General features: G+C 45.0%; 1 protein-coding gene across 4 annotated transcripts in view; it reads right to left on the bottom strand.

The window, feature by feature from the left end:
* The window catches only part of DTNBP1 (dystrobrevin binding protein 1), a 99,965-nt gene extending 85,699 nt beyond the window's left edge, over positions 1-14,266 (bottom strand). The window contains exons 1-4 of one of the 4 annotated variants that reach the window (XM_069563864.1): positions 13,931-14,266; positions 8,625-8,793; positions 2,865-2,918; positions 1,740-1,790 (exon numbers count right to left, since the gene is read on the bottom strand). In XM_069563864.1, coding sequence (XP_069419965.1) covers positions 1,740-1,790; positions 2,865-2,918; positions 8,625-8,707 — 188 coding nt within the window. In that variant the 5' untranslated portion in view covers positions 8,708-8,793; positions 13,931-14,266. Of the gene's footprint in view, positions 1-1,739; positions 1,791-2,864; positions 2,919-8,624; positions 8,794-10,012; positions 10,064-13,409; positions 13,695-13,930 lie in introns of those variants that run through there. The other 3 variants (XM_069563863.1, XM_069563865.1, XM_069563867.1) reach the window with 3 other exon arrangements.
* Positions 14,267-14,690: the final 424 nt, after the last annotated feature.

Here is a 14,690-nt window from a genome sequence, read left to right as displayed (position 1 = left end):
AATGGAAAGCAACGGGCAGGCATAGCTGATTGTGCCATGACACAGGCAGGTAAGGCAAAGGAGCGTACCCTCTGCTGCACACACGGCTACCACTTGGCCGTTAGACGCCACGTCACTAGATACAGAACTGCAGATGATAACACATGCAAACCATACACTTATTTTCGTAACAGCTGAGTTTTAATTTAAAGCATAACATTCATGCTTTTAAAGTGCATAATTCACAGCATATTCAGAGTTGGGGCAACGATCACCACTGATTCCAAAACATTTCATCATCCTGAAAAGAAACCCCATATCCATTAGCAGTCATTACTCATTCCCCTCTCTTCTCCAAATCTTGGCAAACACTATCCTTCTGCCTGTTCCGGACATATCATATCAATAGAACCATACACTATGTGCCTTTTTTGTTCCATCCTCGCATTTAGAGCAATGTTTTTAAATTTTATTCAAGATGTGCAAGATGTAGTGTGCCTCAGCACTTCATTCCATTTTGTGGCTGAATAATGTTCCACTGTGTGGAGACACCAAATTATTCATTCATCCTTTGATGAGCATTTGCGCTGTTTCTACTTTTTGGCTATTATGAATGATATTGCTTTATGAATGATACTGGGCTTCCCCCGTGGCTCATGTGGTAAAGAATCCGCCTTCAATGCGAGAGACCTGGGTTCGATCCCTGGGTTGGGAAGATCCCCTGGAGGAGGGCATGGAACCCATTCCAGTATCCTAGCCTGGAGAATCCCCATGGACAGGGCAGCCTGAATGAAAGATACTCCTATTATGCACATTTGTGTGCAGATTTTGACATAAATGTAAGTTTTCAATTCTTTTGGTGTGAATTTGCTGGATCACATGGTAATTCTACTCTTAACTTTTTGAGAAAACTAACAAACTGTTTTTCACAGCAGCTATGCCATTTTACACTCCCACCAGAAGAGCATAAGGGTTCTAACTTCTCCACATCTTTGCCAACACTTGTTGTTTGTCTTTTGGATTATAGGCATGCTAGTGGGTATGAGTGGTATCTCACTGTGGTTGTGGTTTGCCCTTCCCCTTGTGACTAACGATGTTGAGAATTTTTTCATGCGCTTATTCACCATTTGCCCATCTTTTTTACAGAAATGTCTATTCAAATCATTTGCCTATTTCTTCACTGGGTTGTTTGTCTTTTTACTGTTGAGTTATAAAAGTTATTTATAGTCTAGATACAAGTACCTCAAAAGATGTGTAATTTGCAAATATTTTCTCCCCTTCTATGGATTGTTCTTTCACTTTCTTGATAGTATTCTTTAAAGAGCAAAAGGTTTTAATTTTGATAAAGTCCAATTCATCCTTTTTCCCTTTGTCACTTATGCTTTTGATGTCATCTAAGAAAATCATGTACTTGCACATCAACAGAAATGGATTGGAGAAGAAACAGTATAAAATTAAGAATCAAAGTAAGAAAATTATTGAGGACTCAAATCCTGAGTCAATTTTCTTGCAACAAAGAAACCACAAACATAATACAAGCACATGATAAAGTTATCGGTTAGTATATATAATAGTGATCAATATGCTCAAAATCTGAATGGCCTTTGTATTAATCAGTGAAATAAATGTAAAAGCCCCTGAGGGACACAATCTCTATGTTAAGGTAAAAATTTAGTTGTTTTAAGGTGTCTATCTCTAGAATTATAAAACCCTTTTAGATAACAGAAGCATAACCTTTTTATTTAAATGAAAACACTTACCTGCTAAGTAATTCTAGTCCAGCAGAGTACTTCGGCAAACATGGGACAGTCCTGCCAAAAGAAACACTTATTTTATTAAAAATTGATGCTGCTTTAGGCCAACTTACAAAAAGTTACACACAATAATTTTGATGCTGTCAGTCATAATGTGGAATATTTTAAAATCATTAACGACAACTGATCTAAACTTTTAGAAAAACGTACTATTATTCCAAAGTTGTTGTTTAGTCACTAAGTTGTGTCCGACTCCCTGGCAACCCTATGGACTGTAGCCCACCAGGCTCCTCTGTCCATGGGATTTCCCAGACAAGAATACTGGAGTGGGTTGCCATTTCCTTCTCCAGGGGATCTTCCTGAGCCAGGGATCAAACCTGTGTCTCCTGCTTTGGCAGGTGGGTTCTTTACCAGTGAGCCACTGGGAAAGCCCCTATTCCAGAGTTAATATACTGCAACACACTATTAGCCATCACTTTGCCCTGCAGATTTTTAGCACACTATAATACAATAAACACTTTAACAGAATTCTAGCTAACAAGAAAATTTCTTTAAAGCTCCTTATCTCTAGGTTTTTAAAAAAAATTTGGCTGTGCCAAATGGCACGCAGGATCTTAGTTCCCTCACCAGGGATGCAACCTGTGCTCTCTGCACTGTCAGCGTGGAGTCTTAATCACTGCATCACCAGGGAAGTCCCCACTGCTAGCCTTAAAGTGAAATTTAGTAGTGTGCATTATTTAAAAAATGAACAAAGCACTGCACAATACTAGTGTTTTCATATAAAACAGACAACACAGCTGAAGAGGCTCACTTGCCAAGTACTGTTTCATTAATAATTTGCTTCTCAACAATGGAGAACTTTTACTTTGCTCTTACTATACAAATAAAAATGATTAATTGTGATCAAATAATCACCGACTGTCATAGAGTAAAACAATTACCTGTCACTTTTTCAACCATTTTACAATTTTATCAGAAAAATTTCCAGGGTTAGAAAATTTAGAAAGAATCAATAAACTGTTTAGTCAGATGCACGCAACAGATGTAAAATACATTAATTATACTATCACGACTGTAACCAAAAATTGTATGGAATTTAAGTCATAGTAAATTAAAACAGCACATGCTTACCTGGGTTTGTTTTTTACTTTAGCTTCTCTTGACTTGTCACTTAAAGTCTTCAGCCTATAATTCAACCAGTATAAAATATCACATTTTTACAGTTTAAGAAATTTTCAAATGCAAATTTCATAGCTGGTAAAATTTCTGGTTGGAAGTCAATACTTTTTTAAGAAAGAATTAAGACAACAAATATTTGTATACTGTACATAAGACACAAGCGGAAAATTTACAGCAAATATTTTTATATTTTTCTTGCCCCAAATCCCTTTTCTAGAAACATTTCCTAAATATGACTAGACTAAAGAAGCATCACTACTCAGAAAAAAGACAGTGGCCCCCATATGTGAACTTGATCAGTAATACTACTATCTAAGCAGCACATTTTACAAAATTTATTTTTACTTGAAGGATCATTGCTTTACAGCATCATGCTGGTTTCTTCTATACATCAACATGAATCAGCCGTAAGTATACACATGTCCCCTCCCTCTTGACCCTCCCTCCAACCTCCCACCCCATCCCAGCCCTCTAGGTGGTTACAGAGGCCGTGGTTTGAGTTCTCTGAGTCATACAGCAAATTCCCCGTGGTTAGCTATTCTACATATTGCAGAGTATGTTTCCACGCTACTCTCTCCATCTGTCCCACCCTCTTCTCCCCCCAACTCCACCCAGCCCCCTCTGTGTCCATAAGTCTGTTTTCTTTGTCTAACCAACACACTATAAAGTGATACTATACTAAGCACTCTCTAAGTGCCAACATTCTAAGCAATTTTAGCTATTGATAAAAAGCTTCTAAAATACATTACAAACCTCTTTCATTAAAGAGGAGTTGGTACATTTTCTGATAATTTAGGGTCATTATCATGAACACCACTGACTGCATTTCACAACAAAACAGTACATTCCCTAGATGTTTCTGAGCTAGGAATGCCTCGTCATTTGCCAACCTGAAACCAATCTACAGTGGTTTTGGGAGTCTGTTCAGGATCCTATAGCAGTTTTTTAAAAATTTAAATTTTCCGTCTCTACCACTGGTCGTCATATCAGCTACTATTTAACTGCTTCTGCTAGCTATTCAACTATAGCAGCCTGCGTGAGCGCTAAGTCGTTTCAGTGACTCTTTGCGACCCCATGGACTGTAACCTGCTGGGCTCCTCTGTCCATGGGATTCTCCAGACAAGAATACTGGAGTGGGTTGCCGTGTCCTCCTCCAGGGGATCTTCCCATCCCAGTGATCGAACCCGCATCTTATATGTCTCCTGCGTTGGCAGGCAGGGTTTTTTTTTTTTTTTTTTTTTAACCACTAGTGCCACCTGGGAAGCCTGCTGCTGCTGCTGCTGCTGCTAAGTCACTTCAGTTGTTTCCGACTCTGTGCGACCCCATAAGTGGCAGCCAATCAGGCTCCACAGTCCCTGGCATTCTCCAGGCAAGAACACTGGAGCAGGTTGCCATTTCCTTCTCCAATGCATGAAAGTGAAAAGTGAAAGTGAAGTTGCTCCACTCCCCTTCTGTTTGCTTTTTTAAATTATTGGGCTGGAAAAAATAAATGGGCTAAAAATGCATATGTAAGAAAATTAAATAAGCTTTTCTATATGTCATAAACTTTGTATTTTATATATATATATATATATTTTTTTTTTTTTAACTTCACCAGCCCATTTTTACCTACTTTTGACTTGGACTCTATCATATAACAGTCAAAAAGTGAGAACTCAATTATGAGATATTCCTGCATACAATGAAGACATCTGGACATGTTCTTCTTAATCTGATTACTTCTACAAATATTCACTTCTAAACAGTCTGAAGCGTAGGCCACAGTACCCCAGCTAGCCCCACAAAGCCTTCGTAAAGCAGACACAGGAGCTGCCTCCTCACGATGCTCTACTGCAACCTGCCAGAAGCTGTCCTAGCGTGCCAGCTGAGTTGCCCTGTCCCAGCCCACCAGCTGAGTTGCCCTGTCCCAGCCCACCGGCTGACTCTCCTAGAATGCCCAACCCTCTGCTGTGCACAGCTGTACATGTACGCCTGACAGAGTCGTCCAACTTTTTGGTCGACGGTGCCTAGCTCAAAACCAGAAAGGGACTTCCAATATCAAATGCCATTTTATATTTTTCTTGCCCCAAATCCCTTTTCTATAAACATTTCCTAAATATGACTGGACTAAAGAAGCCTCACTATTCTGGAAACATCAGAAAAAAGAGAGTGGCCCCCATTTTTCAACAAGTTGTAGTATCAATTTCACACCAAGACTTTTTAAAATATTATTCTATGCTCTTTTTCAAAAACTAAAATATTGATGAGATCAATTCCTCTACAATGTTAAAAAAAAAAAAAAGACTTAGCAATCTCTTTAATACAAAACTATGTGTAGACACCTCTCCAGATGAGCTGAATTTAGAAAGTCTTACCTGTCCTAGAAAAACAATAAAAAATTTCGAGCTTAGCTTGGAAACCAGTAAATCCAGTTTAGACTAAGATTAAGCAATAGCTCAAGAAAGTTATTTTGACAGCCATTCAACCATTTCCACTCCAAAATCTGCGAGAAAGGCACTTGGTTGTGATATCTCAGGTAGAACTGTATTAGAACAAATGGACACAGCAGTGCATTATAGTCAAAATGACTCTAGTATTATTTCCAGTGACTTGGGACAATTCATATGGTAACAAGGATATTGAAGCAAACTGCTAAGACCATCTTTGGACCGTTCATTGTACAACCGAGAAAATCTCTAGGTTAGTATTTCAAATATTTATTTCTGAAAAAAACTGTAAATTCTCAATTGTAATGTACCAAATTTGGGGTTCTCCTCCACACTTCCCCAAAAGAAAGAAAAAATTGGTTTGGAATGAAACAGAAAAGAGGAAGCTTACAGGGAGCTGAAACTAAAATTATTAGAAGGGTGAGTAAGCTTCCCCAGGTGGCTCCTTAACAACCATCTGCTTTAAAAATTGGTTTTTAACCAACTATAATGTGTGGAACTTATTTGATCTGGATTTGAACAAATCAACTGTAAAAAGATACTTTTAAGAACCAGGAAATTAGATTTTGGACTGGATAATTGATAATATCATAGAATTAGTATTAATTTTGTTAGGTATGATATTGGCATTGCATTTATATAATGTATTTTTTTAAAGATGAAAACTGATTTATGAGAGAGGTGAGAACTAAGTCTGAGGTTTACTCTATAAACAGTGTTAGTCACTCAGTCATGTCTGAGTCTTTGAGATTCCATGGACTATAGCCCACCAGGCTCCTCTGTCCACAGGATTCTCCAGGCAAGAATACTGGAGTGGGCTGCCATGCCCTCCTCTAGGGGATCTTCTCAACCCAGGGATTGAACCCAGGTCTTCTGAACTGCAGGTGGATTCTTTACCATCTGAGCCACCAGGAAAGCTCATACTCTATAAATAAGGGAGAGACTGAGTAAATGTGATAATAATTAACTGTTTTATATGAATAATGTATACATGGGGCTCACTGTACGTATTTTTGTAAATGTTTAAAACATTGTTTAAAAAAAAGTTTGGGGGTTCCCCTGGACACTCAGTGGTTAAGAATCCGCCTGCCAATGCTGGAGGCATGGGTTTGATTCCTGGTCTGTAAAGATCCCACATGCTATGGGACAACTACATCCATGCGCCACAACTACTGAGCCTGCGCTCTAGAGCCCGGGAGCCACAAGAGAAGCCACCTCAATGAGAAGCCTGTGCAACTTGAGAGTAGCCTCTGCTTGCCGGAACTAGAGAAGAGCTCGCATAGCAACACCCAGCACAGCCAAATAATAGATTTAAAAGTTTTTCAAAGTTTTCATAACAAAAAACAGTCTTGTAGACATTCATCTTTTCTTATCACACCTTTTCCATGTAAATCATCAATATGCCACATTCAGAATAGTAACTGCTGGAGAAAACAAAGTAGCAAGAAGAAAGTTGGAAACTGAAAAAAGTTAAGGAAAGGATAAAAAGTCAATGTAACACTTTTTAAGTTGAAAATGTAACAAGTAATCTTCCCAAAAGAAAAAAGGTCCTTTCTGAAGTACATACTCCAAACCCAGAATTCAACTGGCAGGAGCTTACCATTTTTATCTGGGGAGAACTCTTAAGTTTCTCACAGTGATTCTGGGCTGGAAACAACCCATTAATCAAGTTCCACAGTGTCTTGCCACACTGAGAAGGAAATACTGGTCTGAGTGCAATTCCCCAGTTTCCTAAACCATAAAATAGAAGTATTATACTGACCATAATGATTTGCCACAAGAATTAAAGGAAATTCCGAATATGACTCTGGCAGCAGGCTGTAACTGTAAATTACAGAGGCAATTCAAACAAAAAGTATAATAAAAATGATCACCAAGTATAATAAAAATGGTAACCATCAAGAAAGCAGCTATGTACATTACAGGGCCAAGGTAAAATAAAACAGAGATCCCCCAATCCACCAGTTCCCATAAAAGGCTTCTCCTCCGTTCCTAGCCTTCTTCCCAACACAGCACAGCCTCAGGGAGACAGGCGTGCCACAGCGTGAGTGTGTTCACACACAGACTTTGAAGTGAGCCACCTCTCAATTGTTTCCCACTCAAAGCAACCAACGTGCGCTTCAGAGTCCAAAACACTTGCTTTCAAATTCATCATCACACCACAATATTTTGAGATTGTTTCAAAGACTGACCTTTGTTTGACCATAGCACATTTATTTTCTTTAAGCTTTACGGAAAATACTAAGATGGAGATATCTTCTTGAGAAATGGAGATAACTAGCAAAACCTCTTAAGACAAAAAGCTTAAAAAGTAGTTTCACAGAATGAAAGGGGGAGCTCGGCAATGACTGCTGAGCAGGAAATGGCTTTCTGGGCCTGACTCGCTGGGATGGGGGACCTCAATGGCATTCCACTTATTTGGACTTCAATGTCCTACTCATCTAAGCCCATCAGCTATTATGAAAGGCCAGGGTGACTGCTTTAAAACACAACATGTATTAATTAGCATATTTTGTCCTATAACATTTTCACGCCTCTATTATTTTGAATTTAAATTATACTTATGAATACAAATCCAATCTATTATATTTTCCCCATTAACTTTTTTTTTTTTAACTCAAAATCAGGAAACACAAAAGCATCAATCACACCTAAAAGTGCACAGGACCCCAAAGCTCTGGCGACTGAGAGACTCACGCAAAAGTCACAGACTCAGGAAGGGGAGAGGACTGTACGCTGTCTCTATCCTAATCACCGTAGAATGCACCCAGTCGGTCCTGACCTCTTTCCTCAGTGTTTCCTGAATTTCCTGCTGCCTCTTGGACTTCGAGACACACTCCCTGTCAACTGCTCCTTCTCTCTCAAAGCTCCTCAATGTCTCTGTTGGTAAACGACATCACTATCTAAGATACTCCAAAATTGAGATCCTCAGTTTCTCCACCTTTTTTCACTTGCTAGTCTCATTTTTTTTATGAAATCGACCAGTGCCTGTCATTATTCCTTCTGTCAAATTTCCACCAACACTGCCTTTTCATCATCTCTTATCTGCTCCATAATTATAGCCTCCTAAATAATCTCCGTTTCCCATCTCTAGTCCTCCCATCACCCTGCCTCTCAAATTATTCTTCCACAAATACAAGTAGGCTCAGGCTGCTCCCCTCCAGAAAAACCTTCAGAAGATTAATCAACCTAAAAATAAGCCATGACCATCCTATATAAGACAGCAATCCTCCCGGCCCCACCCAACCCCTGAACCTGCTTTGTTTTCAGCAACAGTACTACTGACCTTCTAGATTTTTGGCCTCCTGCCAGTCGAGTCGGAGAAGGCAATGGCACCCCACTCCAGTACTCTTGCCTGGAAGATCCCATGGATGGAGGAGCCTGGGGGGCTGCAGTCCATGGAGTCGCTGAGAGTCGGACACGACTGAGCGACTTCACTTTCACTTTTCACTTTCCTGCATTGGAGAAGGCAATGGCAGCCCACTCCAGTGCTCTTGCCTGGAGAATCCCAGGGACGGGGGAGCCTGGTGGGCTGCCGTCTATGGGGTCGCGCAGGGTCGGCCACGACTGAGGCGACGCAGCAGCAGAAGCCAGTCGAGTGTGGGCAGGGCCATTACTTGCTGTCTGGTGTGCATTCTCTGCTGTGGTCCTAGCACTCATCAACAGGGGTTAAGTGTTAGCTGCTCACTTGCATCTGAATCTTTGCGACCCCATGGACTCCAGCCCACCAGGTTCCTCTGTCCACGGAATTCTCCAGGCAAGAATGCTGGAGGGGGTAGCCATTGCCTTCTGCAACAGGTCTTCCCAACTCAGTGACTGAACCTGGGTCTCCTGCATTGCAGGCATAGTGCTATAGCATGTCAGCTACTAGGGAAGCCCCATCAACAGGTAAGTGCTCAATAAATATTTTCTAAATGAATTAATTTGCAAAGCACTGATGACGCTCTATTATCAGACACTAAACTTCCATTCCAGGTTCCTCTCCCACAAGAGTTTCATCTCTGAAATCCCTCAGCCAAATCTAGCCTCATCTCTCCTCATTCTTCCAGGCCAGTCTAGAAGTCAGCTCTTCTTTGAAGCATCTCAACTAATGACTCCTCGGAGCTCACAATCCATATCACCTGTATCTTCCACGTTCACTTCCTTCTGCTTTGCTTTGTGTTACCGCCAGGCTAGGGCATTTGCAGAGCAGACACAGTTTTTGTCAAGCTTGTAGTTCCAGGGTCTGGCTAAACACACAGACACTGGCAAAGAGCAGGCAAAACTGGGCATGTGGGCTCCTATCTTTTTTTTTTAATAAAATGAAAAAAACTTCTATGATAAGACTTTGACTTCCTAGACTGGTGTCTGACACTTGGTAGGAACTCAGTAATAAGTCAAATTGAATATTAAGGTTTTTTCCCGTTTATATTAAAAGGTAAGTAATCAAGTTGATTGGACTTCCCTGGTAGCTCAGACGGTAAAGCATCTGCCTACACTGCAAAGACCCAGGTTCAATCCTTGGGTCGGGAAGATCCTCTGGAGAAGGAAATGGCAACCCACTCCAGTACTCTTGCCTGGAAAATTCCATGGACAGAGGAGCATGGTAGGCTATAGTCCATGGGGTCGCAAAGGGCTGGACACGATTGAGCAACATCACTCACTCAGTCAAGGAAGAGCAGCATTAAACCTCACCATTTTACCACACTGTGAACTGGACTGTTGAATGCTCTCCTTTGAGGCTATGATACTGCCGGAGAGAAGAAGAGAAATGAGCACAGCAGGCAGGGCCCGAGGTCAGGGCAGAGGGGGCTTTGACCAGAGAGAAGGAAACACCCACCATCTAGTTGCAACAAGTAACAACTGTGAACTGCTATTCCTCCCTATCCAAAAGCACCCAGAGCATTACAGGCAGGAAATGCCAGCCAGTGACAGGCAGCTGTAAACCCTTGGTAAATCTGATTTTCACTTTCCTGAAGGGGTTTGCATGCCTGAATACATCAATCCTCAGGCTGTGGGTCATTACTGCTCTGAAGGTTTTTTTAAAAAAATCAAAGACCAGAGCAGATTTGAAGAAAGTGCTGCAGTGTGTCCAAAGTTTCCCTCAGAGTTCAAGCCAGTCCTTAAACAGCAGAGTTTCTCTGTGAACTCTCCAAAAGGCTCCCAGAGCTCCGGGGGACATAAACCCAGGTGAGGATGCAGGTAGGCGAGGGGCAGACAGTGAAGCTGGGAGCCAGTCCCATCTGTCCCTCAGCCCCTGCACCAGATAACCGCCCAGTTAGCCCAGAAGGAAAGCAACATAATTTCTAGGCTTATTTTGACTTTGACGTAACTATTATGATGAATAAAATTTGATGAAAAAAGATCTTGAGGCAATGGACAACCTACAGTCCCTTGAAGCTGACTTTTTCCTAAGTTTGAATGGAAGGTTGAAATTCAGTGTTCACACATGCTTTAACCACTAATGTGGCATTCTCCCGGAGAAGGCAATGGCAACCCACTCCAGTACTCTTGCCTGGAAAATCCCATGGATGGAGGAGCCTGGTGGGCTGCAGTCCATGGGGTCGGGAAGTTGGGCACGACTGAGAGACTTCACTTTCACGCATAGGAGAAGGAAATGGCAACCCACTCCAGTGTTCTTGCCTGGAGCATCCCAAGGACGGGGGAGCCCGGTGGGCTGCCATCTATGGGGTCGTACAGAGTTGGACACAACTGAAGCGACTTAGCAGTAGTAGCAGTGGCATTCTCTTGTAAGCCTGATAAAGAATATTCCTATTATACTTGAAAAACAGTAAACTGCCTATGTTTCAGCTCCAGTTATATGAATTTCCAGAAACTAAAAATGAGCAGAAAAGTCTCTGAAGACAGGCTGTTGCTCTGGGCTACCGTGAAGCTCCACAGTGAAAGGGCTCAGGGAAGCACCTACCTTTCCCCTACTGAGTTCCGAGGGCAACCCTAATGGTAGACGTTCCAGTTATTTTGTAAGCCAGCTGCTCTGGCATCTATAGGCACCAATAGCAAGTGTTCTAAAGGAATGCTAGGTCCAGTCTGGTGGTTTTGAGAGGCAAGGGCCACGTTGCTTTCATCTCTGAATCCCTCAGTGCCTTCATGCAATATACATGTACTGCTGTGTTTAATTTCACCTTGAGCAGGAGTGATTTCTCTGCCAGGTGACAGGCTCACAGCACACACTGCTGGTCCAATGGCTTGTCGGCTCAGAGTGACCTGTACAAGGAAGCCCATGAAGGGCCTTCACGGAATGGAAGCCCTCTCAGGATCTCCTATCCCAAACTGGCCCCAGTTTCCGTCATGCTTCAGGTAAATTCAGTTTTCAAGAAGGCGTTCTAACCAGATCCCCTCCACCCTTATCTGTAACTCAACCCTCAACTCAGGTTTTCCAGATCTCCCAGGATGGCCTGGGAGAATCCATATTCCTAGGTGAGTTGAACCTTCCCGAGCAAAGTTCAAAGAACGAATGGGTTCAGAGGCAACCACCTGACCTGTAACGCTTCAGTAGCTGTTACTCTCAGAAGATAGACTGTTGCTCATCACGGAATTTCTTGAGGTAATGACAGGAGGGCTGTACCAGATGGGCTTATCTGCGACGTACTGTTCTCCTGCTACCGCTGCAGCATTACACCCCAAAGTTTCAATAATTTACATTCTGAAAATGTTAGTTTTTAAATTTAAAAGGTGGGGGCGGGGAATCAAGCATGCAACCAATCAAGCACAGGGTCAATCAATGACTCCTAGGACATCTACAATTACCATTCCTAAGGACCCCAAACCAAGACCACCAAAAATGCTTTACATGTAAGTGCTCAAGTATTTGCCTGTCTGTTACTGCTGCTGCTGCTGCTAAGTCGCTTCAGTCGTGTGCGACCGCATAGACGGCAGCCCACCAGGCTCCCCCGTCCCTGGGATTCTCCAGGCAAGAACACTGGAGTGGGTTGCCATTTCCTTCTCCAATGTTACTACTCAGCACCTAAGAGGTAAACCATATAAACATTTTTGTCCACTAAGACACAACTGTAGCTAACATCTTTCTCATCAGAAACGTAAACCATGACGGAGAGGCCCTCATAGGGAGAGCTTTCGTCAACGGATCCGTAATCTAAAGGGGACAGACTTATCCTTTATCAAAGTGACACCCTTTGGGAAGAAATGGAAAAGTTGAATTAAGCACTAATAACAACAGTGACGCAACATGAGTGCGTTTTACACGTTGGTTCATTCATCCTCACAATAACCCTGTGAGATGAGAACCATCTTCATCATCCCCGTTGTTTTACTGGTCGCAGAGAGTGAGGCAGAGAAACTTGCAGAAACGCGTTGGCTTAAATGGTAGATAGAGGTAAGATCCCAGGGCCCCTGGCGTTAGAGTCTACGCCAAACTGGAATCACCTGGGCGGGGGTGGTCTTTCGAACCCCCATCCTCAGCCTGGTGTAGCTGGTAGCCTTTGCCACCCGGGCACGCACCGGGATGGTTGCCAGGAGATTCCAAGCAAAGTTCGGGAACCGCTAGGTCCGCGTGCGTGTCACCACTAGGGCATGAACAGGATGGCCAGTTCTGGCGTTTCTCTGGCCCGAGTGTTTCTTCACTGAGGCGCTGAACCCGAGGTAGAGAGAAATCAAAAGGGGAAGAAAAGGTGCTCAGCCTCCGCGCGCGGGGGCGGACAAAACGCCCGCCGGGCCCCGGCCGTCTGGAGGGGGTGGCGGCCCGAGCCGGCAGGGGTCTCGGCGGCGTGGGAGGGGGCGCAGGGTCGCCGTCCCTCGTGGGGGCGGGGGCGCGCTCGCCTCTCACCCGACCCCTCTCGGGCCGGCCGGATCTGCCGGGGAAGGGTCGCCCGACCCTCGGCCGCCCGCAGCCTTCCGGACCCGCTCCCCGCCCCGGCGCACGGGTCTGAGCCTGCCCGGCGGGACCTAAGTTACTTCGTGCGGCCGGGCCGACGCCGGAAAGTTGGCTACTGTCCCCGCCCGGGCGCGGATGGGAGGCCCGGGGTTGGGTGAGGGGAGTGGCGGGCGCGAGATGAGACCCCGGGTGCGCGGAGGCGGCCTGCGGGCCCCTTTCCGTCCCCCACCGTGTACCCACCCGGAGGTGAAATCCTGCTGCACGCTCAGCAGCCGCTCGCGCAGGGTCTCCAGCATCGCCGCCGCGTCTCCGCTGCTCAGGCCACCGCCGCCCCCCTCACCTGTCACCTCACGCCCCGCGGCCCGGCCGGCCCCGCCCCCCGCCCTTGCTCGTCCCCGCGGCGCGGCCCTTCCGCGTCCCCGCCCCGACCCCGCGCGCCGGCCCCGCTCCCAATCCCGCCCTTGCTCGCCCGTGCGGCGCGACCTTCCCGCGTTCCCGCCCCGCTCTTGCTCGCCCCCGCGGCCGGCCCCGCCCCCCGCCCTTGCTCGTCCCCGCGGCGCGGTCCCTTCCGCGTTCCCGCCCCGCCCCACGCTGGCCCGCGCAGCCGCAGTGGGGCGCGCCGGCTCGGGCTGCGGGAAAAGGGGGCGGTCCTTCCCCGCCGGCGGAGACTGCCCTCCGCTCTGACGCCTTGTTCTCGCCCGAGCCAGGCCCGCTGCCTTTCCTCTTTAAAATAGAAGCGGCCGCGTCAAAGAATGCTTTACATTCAGCGGTTCCTTGAGGGAGTGGATCTGTCGCGTACACTCTCCTGGGCTCTGGTTCCAGGATCTGAGCCCGCTGGCTCTGACCTTGGATGATGAAAGTTAACCACTCAGAGCTTCGGTGTTTTCGATGAGAAAGTGGCGACTGTTCCGACCGCCTGACTTTCCATTCTTCTGGTCAGCCTGTCCCAGCAGGCTTTCGGGCCTTCGCACCGAAGGCGGCGGCCTTTGTCGTGTCACCCGTGGCTTCCACTTGTTACTCCTCTGATTTTTTTCTCGCCCTCTTGGTGGTTCTCATGCCATTCCTTATCCCAGTCTTAAGACTCCATACTTGCACTCTCTCAGTCTGTTCCTCCTCCTCCTGTTTTAACTGCTTCTCCAGAGGCTGCATCTGCAGCCTCCCCCCCTTCTTGTATGCTCTGTGCCTGGCTTTTTCTATCCATTACAATGCGGTAAATTCTATCAAGGCACGGGTGACGCCCGAGATCTCCATCTTCAGCCCAGTCCTCCCTCCCCCTCCTTCAGTTCACACCAATTAACTCCACCTATATCCAACAACCATCTCCAAACCCAAAACACCAAAAATTGAAAATGTGATTGCAAGCTCACTTTCGAACCTAATCCTAGCCTCTTCCATTTCATTAAGTGGCACCACCATCCACCTGGTAGCTCAAGTTAAGCCACCCGAAATTACTCAGTTCTTTTCCCCACCTGCTGAATATTAATTCATCAAGTCCATTCAACTCTACTTCTAAAGTATTGC

Source organism: Ovis canadensis, chromosome 20 (assembly GCF_042477335.2).
Source record: "Ovis canadensis isolate MfBH-ARS-UI-01 breed Bighorn chromosome 20, ARS-UI_OviCan_v2, whole genome shotgun sequence".
Lineage (NCBI taxonomy): Eukaryota > Metazoa > Chordata > Mammalia > Artiodactyla > Bovidae > Ovis > Ovis canadensis.
The sequence above is the reverse complement of the archived record's forward strand: the minus strand, read 5'-3'. Positions and strand labels throughout refer to the sequence as shown.